General features: G+C 30.5%; 1 protein-coding gene across 6 annotated transcripts in view; it reads left to right on the forward strand.

The window, feature by feature from the left end:
• The first annotated feature begins 967 nt into the window (after positions 1 to 967).
• LOC122632793 overlaps positions 968 to 18,365 on the forward strand; it is a 22,521-nt gene continuing 5,123 nt past the window's right edge. The window contains exons 1-8 of one of the 6 annotated variants that reach the window (XM_043819980.1): positions 969 to 1,368; positions 2,080 to 2,308; positions 3,761 to 3,869; positions 7,448 to 7,609; positions 9,634 to 10,003; positions 10,540 to 10,971; positions 11,547 to 11,737; positions 17,851 to 17,980. In XM_043819980.1, coding sequence (XP_043675915.1) covers positions 3,804 to 3,869; positions 7,448 to 7,609; positions 9,634 to 10,003; positions 10,540 to 10,971; positions 11,547 to 11,737; positions 17,851 to 17,980 — 1,351 coding nt within the window. In that variant the 5' untranslated portion in view covers positions 969 to 1,368; positions 2,080 to 2,308; positions 3,761 to 3,803. Of the gene's footprint in view, positions 1,369 to 1,824; positions 1,954 to 2,079; positions 2,309 to 3,307; positions 3,348 to 3,760; positions 3,870 to 7,225; positions 7,245 to 7,447; positions 7,610 to 8,576; positions 8,789 to 9,633; positions 10,004 to 10,539; positions 10,972 to 11,546; positions 11,738 to 17,850; positions 17,981 to 18,365 lie in introns of those variants that run through there. The other 5 variants (XM_043819982.1, XM_043819983.1, XM_043819979.1 and 2 more) reach the window with 5 other exon arrangements.

Raw genomic sequence — 18,365 nt, forward strand, 5'->3', positions numbered from 1 at the left:
ACGATCTTACAATTATCTTAACTTGATTCGTCTGGTTTTCAAATCAAATCGAATCGAATCGAATTAATCGAATTTAATCGAATCGTTGCCTTGATTTCTTTTTACGTCAGTCGAACATATACATAAATAAATGCAAGATATTTAAGGAAGCTTATTTTTTTTTCTTTTCTTTTTCGAACGAAACTGAAGTTAAATACGAGTCCTACGATGATCGATGCGCGTAACATTCAAATTTATATCTTTCTTTTCGCGGCGAAGGTAATAAACGTTTCTACTGTCTCTCTCTCTCTCTCTCTTTATCCATTTTGCTCTCATTGGACGATTCGAAGGTTAATATTTAGCTACGTACGATCCGATTCGTCGAGATTTTTAGTCATAGTAGAGGAATCGGTCGTTCGAATATCGGGCAAAAATAAACGACCTAGGCACAGTTGGCTTCGTTGATTGTAAACGTTGGAAGTCCGCTGACCCGCTAAACCGTTTATGATTTCCCATCGAAACCAGAAAGGGAAGACCAAAAAAAAAAAAGCATACTATCCTCTCGTATATCATTTCGAAATAACGTCATACTTTATCGATTACCAACATATACTCATCATTCTGATAAATATAACGTTTTTCGATAGGATAAATTTAACATGGAAAATCTGTACGATTGAAAACGATTTAAAAAAATCGTTCAATTTTTAGGTTATTTCGAGATGATCCTCGAAACAAAGAACGACGTAACGAGGTTCTGTAACGTCGTTTTGAAATTTATTTCAGGTGGTAGTTGGTTGAGAAGATGTGGAAGGAAAGGAGAGGGAATGACATAACGCAGCAACGTCGATGTTCGATCGAATTGATATATTTTGTTTTTTTTAGATCTATACTCGTGATCCGTATCGATCGCGATGCAGCACACCGTATCACGTCTCGTCTTCTTCGGGTCACATCTACATACTTATTAATCGAGCTTGATCCAAGTAACCGTCAACAGAAATAGCATAGGCGTTTCTGGGGTGGCTAGTCGGTAGAATACGCGACACGGCTCTCTCACAGTTCTCTCTATCTCTCTCTCTTTCTCTCTCTATTCTCTGTCTGTTTGTCTCTTTTACTCTTTCTCCGAAAATCTCGGACCGGAGTAACCAAGTATCCGGACAGCTTTTAGAAAGACGAGAAAAACAATGTGCGAAAAGCCTAATTGTCTTGCGCAGACGATCGATTCTTTTGGCGAGGCACGTTGTGCGATCGTGATTTCGATTGATTGCCTAACAATAAGACGTATCTCATTGAAGAACACGGATTAAGGATTATCCAAAACGTTGAGTACTATCAAAAATCTTTCACGTGTTTTCATTTTTTCAATGGAGTTAGCTTCGTCGAAGAGTAAGTAATAAAGTTTTTTCGTTTCGTTTATTTATTTCACACCTGTGATTTCTAGTAAGAATGAATAGACGGATTTCTTTTTCTTTCTTCTTTCTTCTTTTCTTTTTTCTTTCCTTTTTTTTTTTTTTTTATTATTATTCGAATAGACGTAGCAACAACGTAGGACTAAGTGGATGTATCGTAGAAAAGTGTATCGTTTATGATCGTATAAACGCATATTTGTTGTTTGTATAAAAATGAAAAATATTAAGTCAGTCGAAATGTTTTGTCCAGTTGGAGAAGAATTATTTGGAAAAAAATGAAATTTTAAAGATACAACGAACGGACAAACTTTCGTTAGGCTTGATATATAATGTTTTGTAAAAAGTGTACGGTAATTAGTTCGTGGAGCCATCTACAGGTATTACGTGAGACAAGAAAGATTTCCAAAATTTACGAACATTTTCAAGTTACACGTAACACGATTCACATCATGTATATTATCGTGTTCCTCCTACGATCAATTTAATCTTGTTTCCTTGCGTTCAGTTTAGGTCGATCTCTGACAAAATAATGTGTGTTAATCGTGTTAGAGCGAATTACAGGGTGCACATTGGATTAATAATTTATAAAAGAAAAAAGAGAAAAAGAATACAAAAATTAAGAATATATAAATAAATCTGTGAAAGGATATGTCAGAAAGAAATTTCGTTCTTTTTTTTTTTTTTTTAGGATGGATTGAAATAAGTGAAGGATAAACTAAGCTGCTCAAATAAACTCGTAACGCGAGGTGCCAGTTCGAAGATGCAGTAAATTTCCAAAGTTACTTTGCAAATGTTTTGCACGTAACAAAAGGCAATTTTCTATGAGCGTGCTGGTGTGTATCGGAAAGTAGCACCTGTCCTAGATTCGCGACTGCGCGATAACTATATATATATTAGGTACAACCCTTATAAACGATGTGAGTGTAATTTAAAGTTTTACTCAGTATCCGAACAACTTCTTATCGAAGAAGAAGAAAGATCCGTTCTTTTTTCGTCTCTTGATCGACGAATTCGATCTTTCGGGTTCACTTTTGTTTCTCTTGTTTCGTTTTCTTTTCCTGTTTTTTTTTTCTTTTTTTTTTTTTGTAAATAATATACTGGTTCGCATGATCGAATGTATCGATATCACGTTGGATAACGTATCTCTCGATATTCTCGTTTAATATTTCGTTATAGTTGATCGAACATCTGAAATAATCTATAGTTATGATTGAATTGAATAATTATTATTTTTAAACAAGATTGTTTTTATAAAGAGGAGTATATTGTATACGTAGTATATGCGTAAATACAAATTTATGTAATTGTGCGTATGTATGTAGAACGATATAAGTGTATATACATGTACAGTTTGACTTCAAAAAAGTAATCCAATAATGATATCTTTTGATATCTTTTTTAATATTTTATTTATGATCGAACGTTTGGAGAAATTTATAGTTATTAATTAGATTTAATAATTATTAAAGATACATGTAATTTGTACATATAAATATTAATTTTTATAATTATATTTATGTATGTGATATATACATGTAACAGTCTAAATACACAGGTGATATACGAGTACGTATTTACGTATTTACGTATTTACGTATATGCAAATGTCCACTGAAAACAAAAAAAAAAAAAAAACAAAGAAAGAAAGAAACACAACATTTTCTTCGTCAATAATCAAAAATAATGTGATTGAAAATTGAACGAATGGATCGATCAAAATCAGTGCCGGAAAAAGCATTTCGTTTAAGAGCACTTTATTTTTGGTTTTATAATTATACGAAATTTAAATAGATTTAGAACGGAGCTTTTGGAAGAGTCAGAACACGCGCCAGAGTGAGCGCATTCGGACCATGACCCAGACCTATGTAACTCTCTTTTTCTCTCTCTCTCTCTCTCTCTCTCTCTCTCTCTCTTTTTCTCTCTTTTCGAGAGTACATCTATGTACGAAATTAGTCGGTACGTTGCAAAAGGTCGCATTAAACTTTTCATCGGTCGCAGTCGGCTCCGAAAGGCTGATCTTTATCGAGACACGTTTGATTTTATTCAGATGAATTTATATAGTCGGAATTGTTTGAAAACAGGAAAAAGTTGAAGAGTGATTAAAAGTAACAAAAGTTATTTCTCTATGAGAGTTATATTTTTCGATAAAGCTGTAAAAGATCTATCGAAAAATTTTATATAATATTTTATTTAACAAAAAATTTTTTTTCTTGTTTGTATAAAAAGAAAAGAAAATCAAGTTCTATTTAAAAGTAATTGTTTGCTATTTGGACGTAAAATGGATATAAAAGTAAACGTGATAAATGCGATAAACGTAGACGTAAAAGATCGTAATTCTTAATTTATGATTTATATTTTTTCTTTTGTAGTGTTCTTCGAGAAAAAGAGAAGGATTTCCGTTCAAACACGGACATGGTGTTGAAATTCGTGGACATCCTGTTTCCGACTTCATTCCAAATTTATCCGTTTGTTAAACTTGTGAGTATTTCATTACACAATTTACAAGATAAAATTATCTCGCAAACAATACATGCACGAGACGCTTTATTTACAAAGGGATTTACACATTATGCAACGCTAAATTCAAAACAAATGTAATCAATTCATTTAGAGATACAGAGACTAAAAAAAAAAAAGAAAGATAAACAAGTTCGTTGTTGTTTATCAAAAGATGTTGTTTATCATCGGAATTGAACGGAGAAGTAAATAATATAGTTAACTATCTCGAATATTAAACGACGAAACTCATGAAAATTTTAGTCGCGTCGAAATGTCAATGACACGTGCCGATGGTGTTTGCACGTGAGGGAGAATGATTAAGGATCATTATGATTCAGGTTGATCTCGCATGCGAGTTATTAACAACGTTAACCTCCATGCTTAGAGATGTCTTATGAATTTTATTGAAGCTCGATGTACCACTTTGGTCGACTGTGCAAATTAAATTGAAGAATTTCTACTTGAAATTAGAAGCAAACTTGATATCGTATGCTAGCTTCGTCGTATCCTTCATCGAACGGTTAAACTTTGTTCGAGAAGTTCTCTTTTTATTTATTTATTTTTTTTTGAAGCTTCCTTTTAAACGAAGTACACGGTCTCTTTCGAAGGGATTGTATAGTTTAGAATAATTTCGGAAAAGATGGTCATGAATTTAAAAATTTTGATCGTATAATTGATAAATAAATAGATAAATAAATATTCTTTTTTAATCATTTTTTTTTATTAATTAAATTTTTAATTATTTATCAACTCTAACATATTCGATTGTATCATTTTTATAATAATAAAAAAGAAAAAATAAAGTAACCTTCTAATATAAATGAAACAGTTTTTCTCAACCTACGGGTCGCGAAATAATATCTGTTATGTAAAAACGAAAAAAATGATTAATGATCTGAAATTTTCAAAAAATTTTCATAGAGAATATTCTTATGAGAATATCACAGTAATCAGCGTTTATTTAAATAAAATAATATACATTAATTTTAACATATCAAGTACTCAAAAATTATATTTATATTATAAACATTTGGGTCGTGGAATTATTACAAACAAATCTATTGGGCCAAATGGTGTAAAGGCTGAGTTCAAATTATTTATTTTGAATAATATTCTTTGCTTCTATTTTTTTTTTTTTTTTATAAATTTCAATCTTGATAGACTTGTTATAGTATTTATAATAAAACTTGCATACATCATATTTCCAATATTCTTCGTTATATTATAATTTTTTTTTTAACTTTATTTTTATAAAACTCTTTTAAATATTCTTACGAACGATCATTTATTTGACAAAACTTTGTTTCATCTCTCATTTTCAATCAAAAATTTCTATATCGTTGCTAGCGAAAAAAATTCTAGCCATTTTAGCAGCACGTTCTTTATCTTTTGAAGATATTATTTCATTTGATTTCTTCTTTATTGTTGAATGGTTTTCTTGTTTTTTTTTTAATTAATTCGTTTTTCATAGAATTAGCTACATGTCGTGAACTTTGCGAAATTGGACTTATAGAAAACATATTTCTTAGCCTTAGTAACTGTTTTAATAAAAGCATTGAATTATTGCATATTATGAATTTTGTAATCGATATATTATTATAAAAATTTTTTTCATCTACTGATGTAGAGTTTTCCATGCTTGTAGAAAAAATATGGCTAACTTATTCATGAAGCTTATGATCCATTTATCTAGAATTCATGAGGGAGTTTTGGCCCAGTCCTCTTTTGTTATTTACATATTATAAAAATAAAAATATGAATTTTAAAGTTATAATACATTAAACAGTCGATAATTAAATTAACAAAAAAAAAATATCCACGTTATAAAGGAATAATCTAAATCGGAGATCGATAATTAGCTAAACCAATATTTCGATTATATATTTAAACGCACTACGTACGAGTTATAACGTACTATTTTGTTTTTTTTATATTTCTTTTTTTTTCTAGTAAAAACCCATTTATTGCGATTACGTATATTGCACAGACTTTTATTTAATATTAAATAATTTTCATTTCGTTAAATTCGATTCGATACAATTTCTTTTTCCGTTCAAACAAAATAAAATCAAACGTTTGTTTCAACTTTTATATTCATTATACTTTGAAATAAATCTCAAGAGAATATACATAAATCCATACAACGGATTCGTTTCAATGAGTGAAAGGAAAAAAAAAAAAAAACGTGAAAGATAAAAGTGTGTGAGAAATATGTTTTAACAAGGCTCGTTCGTACGAATGGAGAAAAACTTTTCAAGGTCAAAATAAACTAACGGCATGAAGCGCGAAAAGTTCCACATACGTTTACGTCTATCAATGTCAGAAAGTATGCACCGCCTGAAGTTAATCGGTCGTGGCTTCCGGGCCGTGCATTGCATTCTCTTTCGAATTAAGGAACCAAGAGAGCGTGCATTGCACTAACTGAATATTGATCTCGATGTTAAATTTGTGCCAGACTTTTTTTAAAAATATGATAAAAATAATCATTAAGACGATTCATCGGAAGAGAAACAAATTTAAAATAATTCTTCTAAAACAGAACCAAATGAAATAATCAATTTTATATTATTACCATTTATAAATAATTATTAAATTTAACAAATAATAGTAATAATAACGACATTAATAATAATAATAATAATAATAATAATAATAATAATAATAATTCAACTAATGATTTAATAATTAAAATTAATTAATTAATAATAGAATCAGACACGAAACAATCTACTTTTGCTTTATCATTGTTTTTAATAAATCATTAAATATAACTAATTAATAATGATTAATATAATTAATGAATTAATAAACAAGATTAATCAGGATAAATTTGTATAAAGTGTTATTTTAAAGTATCTTGCGAGTCTCATGTAATAGAATATCTCGCAAGATATTGTATTATTTTCGATCGATTATCAATGACGTTTTTCGACAACAGACTCGTGATTTCAAATGACAATTAGCCAATCAGATTCACTGTGATGTTAGATTCGTCGAGAGAGTATGACTAGATACTAAACTGTATACTGGGAAAATTGAAAATTTGGCTAAATGCCAAAAAGATCGGCGACAAGGCTCGTCGGTCGATGTAACAGTGCCAAAATAGCACACGCAGAGGAACGAAAATACGAATTTACGTGCACTCGTAGAAATATACCTTACGTAGTGTAGTAGCTTTATTTTCTCTCTCTCTTTTTCCTTCCCTCTCTCTCTCTCTCTCTCTCTCTCTCTCTCTCTCTCTTTCTTTCGTTCTCTTTCTCTCTTTATTTCTCTTCGTAGTTCGAAACTCGCTCGGTCGTTGGCACGACTATCGCAATTATATACGTTTAATGTACGAAAAACAAGAAAATAAAGGTAATTTCAAGCCAAAACAATATTGTTCAGGTATATCATTTTAATGATATTTATATCGTATCGTAAAGTTTTCACGAACGTTCATCGACCATAATTCAAATTTGCGTTCACCAACCTTTATTATATTCATTGATTTTATTGATATTCATTTGATTTCATTGAATTTGATTAACTTCATTGATTAATTTCGAATGAATTTTCAGGAACCGTTTGAATTTAGAGATTCTACATCAACAATGGCGGGTTATCGAAGGGTGAAACTCGTGACAGCCAATGAAACTATGACCGGCAGCAGTATAGAGAGCAACATGATTGGCGAGTCTGGCGAAAACTCAGTCGACACTCTTCGATCGACCACGCGACAAGTAAGCTCGTGTTCGTTTCTCGTCGATGTTAATGGACGGTCTATCTTCATAGAGTGTTCACCAATCAAGGCAAAGTGATTCTTCGAAAATTTTTTAAGTATTCTAATTGAAGAGATCATCTGAATAATCCTGCATTAATCGACAGAAAGGATCATAGTTATGTTTAGAAATGTATATACGTGTGAGCGTGCCAATGTATACGGTGACTCTTAGAAGAGAATTCTCGGACAAAATAGTTCTTTCAAAATTGGACAAAGTGTTTTGAATTGGTAAGTACGTTCAAAGAAATGAATGGTGCTGTGTAAAGTATGCTAAGTATTGAAAACAAACAAAAAGAACAATGGTGGTTAGTTTTAACCAGTGTTGATCGTATAATTCAATCTTTCAAATTGATCGATTAATTGTTTTTTTCTTTTTTTGTTTTGGGATTAAACGATAACGATCTTTTATTTTTTCTACCCTCTTTTTTTCTTTATCAACAATTACCAATAACTATTTTTTTGTATTTAAGTCTTAACATATTAATTCCTTTCTACAGTAATTACCAATTCAAAATACACTGTTTGATCTGACACAAAATGATTCCGTTTTCGTAAGGTGTAGGAAAAAAAATATTTCCAATGATCACGTACGCGTTCATCAGTGTGTGTTATGCGTGTGAACTTTCGACTTACACAATGATATTTCCGTTTAGACGATAAAAACGAAGGAATAACAGAAGACATGAAAAAAGAAGCTTGGAAACTGGAAGGGATACTCCCACCAGGTTTCATTAATGCATCTTATATATATATATATATATATATATATATATATATAATACATACATACATACATGCGTACATATGCTAATCAGTCGTGCGTACGTTTATGCGCACACGAGGCACCGACCGAGGCGCGAGAGCTTAACCGACATATAAATAGCGTGTTTAAAGAGAGCCGCTAGAACTCGTGTATACGTCTTGCGAGACGATCGTAAGAGTACCGATAGCAATCCAACGAAGATCAGTGCTTGTTTCGTCAAAAGTTTTAAAAGAAAAACGATTCTACGTCGAAGGTGATATTTCGATAAAGAAAAAAGAAAAAAAAGGAACGCGCGAATTTCAAATGTGCAGTGTTGCGTGCAATGAAAATATATATGTATATATCGACGATCGTTCGGACAATGTTTTAATGAAAGTAAATAAAATAAAACAAGACACTTCGAATTATTTCAATAATATGACGTTGTTAACAGAATAGTTTTGATAAAACGTTTGATAAAAAAAAAGAAAATGCTGTTATTTAATACAATTAATAAGAAATGTTTGTGTCGTTTGACATTTCCTGGAAAAAAAAAAAACGAAGAAATTTTATTTCTTTTTTCTTTTCCAGGAAATGAAGTTTTCTAAACTAATGCAAGACCTATCAACGTTATAGCAGAAAAAAAATAGGTCGTTGAAATCGTTGCACGCATACCTGCATCGATCAACTAGCGCTGCGCTCTTTTTATCGCGACCCTTTTGCATGTTAATTTTGCTGAATATGGTGGACCTGCTAACTTTCTAATGAAGTAACATTTTCGTTCGAGAAACGATCATGATTTTGTATTGGCCCATATCGGACTTTCCATAAGTTTGAGAATTCTATAAGTTTACACTGTTAAATATTTGAAAATTTCGAATCATTAAAATATATATATATATATTTAATAATAATTAAGCATTTTAATTATATATAAAATTTATAATTCGTTATTGGCTTTTATTCAAATTAGAGCTCTAAAATTATGTATTATTAAATATTTGAGTAATTCGAATGATTAAATATTCAAATTATATGTATATAACGATAACAATAGTAATAACAACAACAATAACAACAACAACGATAATAATATTATTAATTAAATGAATAAATAATAATAATAATTAAATATTCAGCTTATAAAATTGATACGAATGTTTCGTGTTTAAGTATATTCATTGAATGAATTAATATTGTTATGAATTTAATCATTATTTATTGAACTGTTTGTGTGACAGAAAGTTCGACGCGTTTACGGAGAGCAAAAGAGTTATCAGAAGAACGAGAAGACACGTAGGACAAGCAACGTCGTCAACAATTACAGCATCGTCGCCTCCAGAGGCGAGCTCTCTCGAAATAACTACACCGTTGGTGAGACGTCGAGAGACGTTACGAAGAAACGAGTGTCTTTCGTCAACTCGAGCAAGATCTATGCGAAGGAGTCAAATTCGTGTACATCCGTGTTCCTCAGTAGAGATTTAACTGGGAAATATTTGTCAAAGGACATTGAGAAGTCACAACCCTCTACCACAAGACAAGGTCGAGCTTACAACGGTGGTTCACGAATTTTAGCTAAATCTGTGTCCGTCCCAGCGATTCTTGAGGAAGGTATTGGCTCCATTGGTTTTTCTTTTTTTTTTTTTTATATTTACGACGTTTTATTTTTACTGTATCGCGGTCTCATAAATTTATCCTTTCGTTTGGCAAACTATCAATTTTCATTCGACTCTTAACCAGTTTGTAATCAAAGTAAAGTGAAGAAAAAAAAGTAAAGTTATAAGAAGATTAGATTAATTAATAATGAAAAAGTTTTAACAGAAAACTCATTGCGTACATGTAGACATGTCCCCATACATTTGTTAACGTAAGCAGACTTGATTTATGATTTTCACGCGTAACGCCTTACGGCAATATTTTTTAACATCGTACATATATCTCTTGCAACACGCGTCATTGATATGGCATACGTACCTTCTGTCTCATTGAATCATGATTTCAATCGGTTGATCTCGCGTACATCGAGCTTCTGAAGGTCGACATAAAAAATTGAAGGATTGTAAGATCTTCTATAACGTTTTTTTTTTTTTTTTTTTTTTTTTATAGAAATGATTTTGAATCTTCTTATCTTATACTCCGTCTATTAGGTTTACGGCGAAAGGAGAAAGCTCTTGTGAGAGACGAAAGAAGACACGACGAAGGTATATTGAAAAGATCATCAGCTTTTCTAGCGAGTTTAACTCAAACGAATCATCATCGATCAGCTGAGAAGAGGGATAACGTTACCGAAGATTCCTCGTGGTTTTCTGGATCTTCGAAACTGAATGGGTATAGATCGAGATATTCTACTTTGAAAGGATATTTTTCGATTTTAAATAACAGCGAGAACGAGCTCAGACCGGTGTTAGGACAATCGGCTAGCACCCAGACTTTGTCAACTAGCTGGAAAAAAAACATTGGAGTCAACGTCAAGAAATCGGTGTCCTTCAGCTCGGATACTAGCTTTGAAGAGAAGCGAGCACCCTATCGTAAACCAACTGTTCACGAGGTCAAGGTCTATCACAAGGGCGTTCTTCAAGGTAATTACGTGTCTCTTTTGTATTTTTATTATATTATCTGGCACAAAGGAATCGTTAGATGAGCAATTTTTTAAATACATTTTTGCTTACGTTTTTAACACGTTGACTATCACGATGATACAATTAACTAATTAGTACTATCATATAAAAAAGAATTAGATAACAATGTAAAATAATTGTTATTAACCATTTTCATTTCTCCTGTAGATAGAATAATGAAATTGCGAATACAAAAAATTCATATTTATCTATTTATAAATATTCATATAACATTTGACCAAAATTAAATTTTGAAATAAATTATATTAAAACAGTATAAAGAAATTTAAACCTGATTATCGTAGTCTTTATAATACGTTATTACTTTTTTATGTAAATTTGTACTATTTCTGTACAGAACATTTCAAATTTACAGCTGACTAACAAAGAGTATAATCTTATTTAAACTTAAAACGCAATAATTTATGACATACGAAACACGTATAACAGATAACGCTTTAACCAATCTCATCTTAAACTTTGTTCGTCAGTGATACTCATTCATTATTTTCTAAAATTTTTCTATCGAATGATAGATCGTGCCACTCGTGAAGAGAATATCAAAACAAAAGTGCCACCTTCGTGGGAAATACCCTCGGAGGGCCCCAAAGCCCTCTTGAGGGCTGCTATGGAAGCTGACGAAACGATTTTGAAAGAAGTCGTGATGCGTGCTCGCAAATCTGATTTGTGTGATGTCGACGTTAATATGACTGACAGTAGTGGCAGGGTGAGTTCATTGAATTATTTTTTATTTGTGTTAAAGAAAAAAATATATATATATGTGTATATATATTTTTTGTAATTTATATTTAGTTATATATATTATTAATGATATATATATAAAATTATATATAATTATATATATTAATTATATATAATAATATAAAAATATATATATAATTAATAATATAGCATATATTAATATCTAGTAATATATTTTAGTTTCATTATAAGGATAGATCGTAATTCGTCATAATATTTTTTTAAATAGATACACATGTATTAATTTATAATTCTTTTATAATAATTTCTAATAGTTATAATTTACTTTCCATTATATAATTATATAACAATAATGTTTCTATGTAATGAAGATGTGACGAACTAATGATGTCAATTTTCTCATCATTATCATTATTTAAAAATAATGAAAAGCGAAAGTAATCTGTTAACAGATGTGTGATTTTTAAGTCAGATGGTTATTAAATATCCATTACGTAAATTATTATAAAATACATAATTGATTAGAAGAGTTTATACAGTATAAATTTTCTCCTTCTCATACACACGTGCACACACGCGCGTGCACACACACATGTCACAGTCCGTACAGAATGCCGTAGCTTCGAAGAACTGTTCCGTCGGTAGATTCTACACATTAAAGCAATAAAAAAAATTTCATACGTGCTCTATTTGACCTTGTTTTAGAGTTATAGGAATATCTTCTTCAATACACTATATCTATTTACCTTCGCTGAAGAGTTGCATGAAATAATCTCCTTGAATCTAAATACAAGCTTGGAAACCAATATATTTATCATTGACTGTTTTACTTTCTCCATTTCTTTAGGTATTGTTCAGATTTTCTGGTAGCCCTGTTCAATTTTCTCGCAAAGTATTTTAACGTTTTGAATCAATTGGCATTTTGTACACGATGGTTTTCAAATAATTTCGCAAGTTATAATCAATTTATTCAATGTCAGATATTAAGCTCTGTTTGTAAATAAGTAGATGAAATAGGTTCCATCTTTCGATAGAATTATTCCAACATAAAACTCGCCATAACTTGGAAACAAGATTAAATATGGCATATATTTATGTGAACTTTTTTAATTGTTTTCATGTGCAGTAATACAATCCCGAGGTTGGATTCTACGAAGTTACAGAAAACTTTGTATATATAGATATACATAAAATATTCCTAAAGTCAGTTATATATTTTATAATAATTCAGGTAATGGATATTTAATATCTCTCTGAAAAGAAAGAGAGAGAGAGAGAGAGAGAGAGAGAGAGAGAGAGAGAGAGAGAGAGAAAGTTAACAATCAGTCTTGACTTGATTATTTATAAATTATCATATCGATCAGAAAATTGCTATCATTGGCATATTATTTGCTTCTAGATATATATCATTGGCTTGTCATATTTCTATTAGATATAAACATTACAAAAATATACTAATATTTTTCACTATGAAATAATACCATAGAGACCAAAGAATAAATGGTTATGGATATATGTAGATGACGAACTTTAAACAAAATTCTGACGTTAAAGACGTTCACATATGCATTGACGTAATACATAAAACGTATAATGTAAACCATAATACGTAAGTGCCATCGCATAAAATTGCTATAAGACATAAATTTTGATTAATAAAAAGTGATCATAAAAAAAAAATTGCGCGAGAATATAATTCTGAAATGTTGATTGTTGCCTGCTACATTTTTGCTTTTCTATTAATTGTATTAATATTTTATTAAAATACAGAATACATATGCTCTTTTGATAATTTCAATCGTAACATATAGATACATAATCTCTAAATCTGTACACTGTTATCGTGTTGCATTCATAAAAATCGAATGTCGAATTTAAATGCAGAGAAGGATATGTGATTGATTGGTCGTAAGAATTTTATCCTTATACAATTTTTTTCCTCTACGACTTACGTCTTATGTTTTATATTGATACATGTGTGAAGGACTTTAATTTGAAGAGATACATCAAATTTGTGAACAGTTGTCTCATATTTTATACTCGTTGCGTCAGAAGATATACTTCGAGATAGAGAAATTCATTGTTCCGTTTACGATTCCGATCGTGTTACGATAAGCACGATTCCTTTGTTTTTCTTCACCGTTCGAGAATACGAGCTGCTTCGTTTGATTGTTATTCCAAGCAATTTCATTCGAAATCATTTCACGAGGTATACGAATTGTATCGACACCCACGTAATGTCTTTCATGGAAAATTTTCCACCTGGAAAAAGACAGAGAAAGATAGAATGAAACTATTAAAAGATTCAATTTGTTATTAAAAAGAAAAAGAAAAAACAAGAAAAAGAAAAGAAAATGGATATAAAAGGAAATTCGGAATTCTTCTATTTTTTTTTTTTGTTAAATAATAAATTAAACATTCTTAGATTAAAGTAAACGAATTTATTTAGACGAAAATCAAAGAAATTGAAAATTAAACATATACCTATATATATCCGAAAATATCAGCTAAAAAAACCTTTCAAAAAATATAAAGACATAAATAATAATATAAATATTGTTAATATCTTTGAAAACCCTCGATGATATTCATGTGGGATCGATCAAAGTGGAACATCCTGTATAGACATTACTCGGCAGATACTTTGCTATCTATGCCATTTCGAAGGATGTCTTCGGCGAAAGGGAATTCAAAGGAATAACTTCTCTGTGGTTACAGAAACTCGACCGCGCGGAATGACAATTTGTATTTATAGCTTACCATATACATTAGTTCCGTGCGCGCGCGCGCGCTTATTGATTTTCCGCAGGACAAATGCAGAAAAAGGAATATCTTTTGAATGGCGACGTTGAATAAGAGATCGACTGCTTTTCAGACGAAGAGATATCTTTATTGTAACACGTATACACGTAAATACATACTACACACACACACACATGTTGGTTTTCAATTATTTTTTTTATATTATACTTTTGCAAATGATAAAAATGTTTCTGTCTGCTTATCTGCTTGACTGTCCGTTTGTGTATCTATCTCTCTCTATTCCTCTTTCTCCGACGAATGAAAATATATTTATTATAATATATTAGTTTTCATTTATTATTTTTATACATTATACTGTGGCAGATATTTATATTATATTTTTCTGATAAACAAAAAGATATTTTTAATGTAATATTTCAGTCTTTAATTATTATCTTTTTAGATACACATACACACGCGCACATAGACGCTATACATTATATTTTTATAAATGATAACAACACTTCTTTTTTTCTCTTTATTTCTCTCATTTTCTTTTTCTTTTTTTTTGTTTATTTCCTCTCAATCTGAAACCTTTCGAAGATTAATGAGTAACGTGAACATTCCGAAAATAAAATCATTCAAAGAGATTTACAATGTATTATATATACATATCCTTCGCCATTTTCTTCAGAACAGCAAAACGTAATGGACATATCCATATGTAATGTTTCTGACCGCATTCCGTACGCGGTAATATCGTACCGAGATTAAAATCAAATTACCCTCTTCTTCGGCTTTGACCATATCGAGTATGCGAATGACCTTCTTCTTCCTCTTCTTAATCTTCTTCTTCTTCTTTTTCTTCTTCTTCTTCATTAAAGTTGATGACGATGATAATGGATTTAAAGTTGTTAGAAAATATTACTTGAGAGTGATATCATTTATTTCAATAATTAATATGAGAAAACGAAAGAAATGAGTAACAGAAGTTTAAAATACTTTAAACTTTTGAAAATAATATTAATTAATATCTGTGTTCACTGATGAAACGTACGAACCGTGTTGTTTAAATGAAAGTACGTAAGAGGAATATATTTAGCTGCTGAAGAGAGTTCTACGATTAGAAAGAGAGAGAGAGAGTGAGAGAGAGAGAGAGAGAGAGAGAGAGAGAGAGAGAGAGAGACTTGCGTGCTTGGCTATTCTAATTACGGGTACTACCGATTGAAAAGGTCCTTCTATTTCTCCCTCTTCCTCTATCTCTCTCTCTCTCTCTCTCTCTCTCTCTCTCTCTCTCTCTCTCTCTTTCTCTCTCTTTCTCTCTCTTTCTCTCTCTTTCTCTCTCTTTCTTTCTTTCTTGTTCTCGTTATGTCTTCCGATGACGTGCTATGCATCGTTAATTTACATTGAATATTATCATGGATCACGGGCATCGTCCTATTGAGATCGATATTCTCTTGTCGATCTTACATGACGACGAACTTCCGTTCCTTTCTATAGTATCGTAGAACAGTACATAGATGATAAATTCATAATCAAAACATCGATTATATTATGAATGAAACATTAATTCTACGTCGAAGTGAACAAAGATTAAAGTTTAATTTTTCGTTAGATACGATAAATTAATTAAATACATTTGTCGATACGATTAAGTATATATATATATATATATATATATATATATATATATATATATTTTAATACAACAGTTGTATTCGTTGTGAATAAGAGATGAAGTGTCATTTAAAAATAAACTTTGTGATTTAATACGCTCTTATACAATTAAAAATAATATGTGAAATATTTTTCGATGAAAATCGTGTTTTTAATTATTTCTATATATTTTTTGTTTCTTTTTCTTTTTTATGAGCTGTTAAAAATATTATGAAAAGAAAGTCAATCCATAGCCACATAAAAATGTGATAAGAACACTCCAAATGTTTCTCGTAACGATGGAATAAATCCACACCCAGTAAATTGTCGTTCCGTGCTTAGCACCTACTAGTGTGTATTTCCATGTGGTGTACAATGACGCAAGTGAAGTAATAACGTTGGGACGATCGCACGAACGTCAGTGCCCACTTAATAAATTGATCCTCAACGGATAGTCCATTATGTGTCTTGTCGAGATCAACGTTACAGAATGAAACCGATGACATGTGTTGTATCGTCTGTTTTTTTTCCGTTTTCCTCTCTCTCTCTCTTTTTCTTTCTCTTTAGAAATCACAAACACTTATTTTTCTTGCAACAGAATCTCTCTCTCTTTCTCTCTCTCTCTGTCTTTCTCTTAACATACATATCATACACACAGAAAAAGAGAGAGAGAAAGAATCTAATGTGTGTGTGGATAAGCGTTACGTATTTTCTGAGATTAACCTGCTGTGAATTTGCCGTCATCTTTTCAAATGTTTGCTATTTTAACATTTAAAAGTACGTCGTTTTAATTTAAAATAGAACAATACAATAATATAACAAACGAATTTATATCGGGACTATGGTTGATTTTTTCTTTCTGTCTTTCTTTCTTTTCCTCTTCTTCTTTTTTTCTTTTTTCTTTTTAATTAAACATTTCGACATCGACTGCTGTAATTTGTTGAGCTGTTTTTTTTTTTTTACAATTAAATTTAACAACAATCTGGTTAATACAGTTACGAAAATCTATTTTGTTTTTATAAAAATATTTCAATTCAATATTTATAACTTTCTCTCTCTCTCTCTCTCTCTCTCTCTTTCTCTTTTTTTACAGTTTTCTCTTTCTTTTTAGACAGTCATCATATTTCGTTACATGTGTAATTCTCATTAGGAGAACAAATCACTGTAATTTTATTTTTATTAGTCGCCCTAGCCTTATCAATTCTAGACGTCTTCTAAATGTTTTAATAGAAACAAAAGTTTTCGTAATCGTTTTTAAATTCAATTAGAAAAATAATGAAATTAATAAGAAAGGTTAAAAGTCCAAAAGAAGAAAGTTGACAAATGAATGAGTAATGATATAAACGATACGTAAAATATCAAATATTATTAATTGGTAATAAAAGAGAAAGAAAATTAATAATCGAGGATTCTCCGAGTAAGAAGAATTCAGTAAATATAAATAAAAAATAATCTTGAACAGATTATTTTTCAAAGAAGGGAAAACATAACAATTACGTTTATTTCATTATTGTTTGATTACTTATATTTTGTTTTAGGATTATTTATAAAGGTAATTATTAATATGAAACTGTTGAAATCATAGTATTGCCTACGCCCGATGTTTACGTCACGTTCGAAAGCGTCCGGCTTCTCTCGCGTCACGGCACTTCTTCTGGCATATCAATTTGTCCGTTAAGAAAATTAACTAACGTCGTGATTATATGTTCATGTTTGTAGACGGCTATAAGCTACATGGCTGGAAACGGTGCTGCGGCGATGTTGGAGCTGGCACTGTCCTTCGAGGGTGCTGATCCTAACCTTCCTGACAACGAAGGCAACACGCCACTTCATTTCGCAGCTCAAGCTGGTAAGTAGATTAAAATGAAAATTATTTGTTTCTTTCGATTTAACAAATAAAAATTGTTTCTTATTTTTTCAGATTTTTTCTGGTTTCTCTTTATTTCTTTCTTTTCTTTTTTTTCATTCACATTTTCAACATTTGCTACAAGTTCCTGTCCTGGTTCTTCCTATTGTAACAATGAAGTGGATTGCATGTTCCATAGTAATATTGTTGAATCATAGAGAACGAACATGCAAACGCTAAATCATAGTTTCCTATCTTTGTCTTACTCAAGTCTTACATACATTTATTACATAGTATACGATCTCAAATACTTTGAATAAATAATATTCGATCGTTTTTTTAAATTAATTTCAAATTACAAGTTTTGATCGTTTTCCTTTTTGTTTTC

This window comes from Vespula pensylvanica, chromosome 11 (assembly GCF_014466175.1).
Source record: "Vespula pensylvanica isolate Volc-1 chromosome 11, ASM1446617v1, whole genome shotgun sequence".
Classification (NCBI taxonomy): Eukaryota; Metazoa; Arthropoda; class Insecta; order Hymenoptera; family Vespidae; genus Vespula; species Vespula pensylvanica.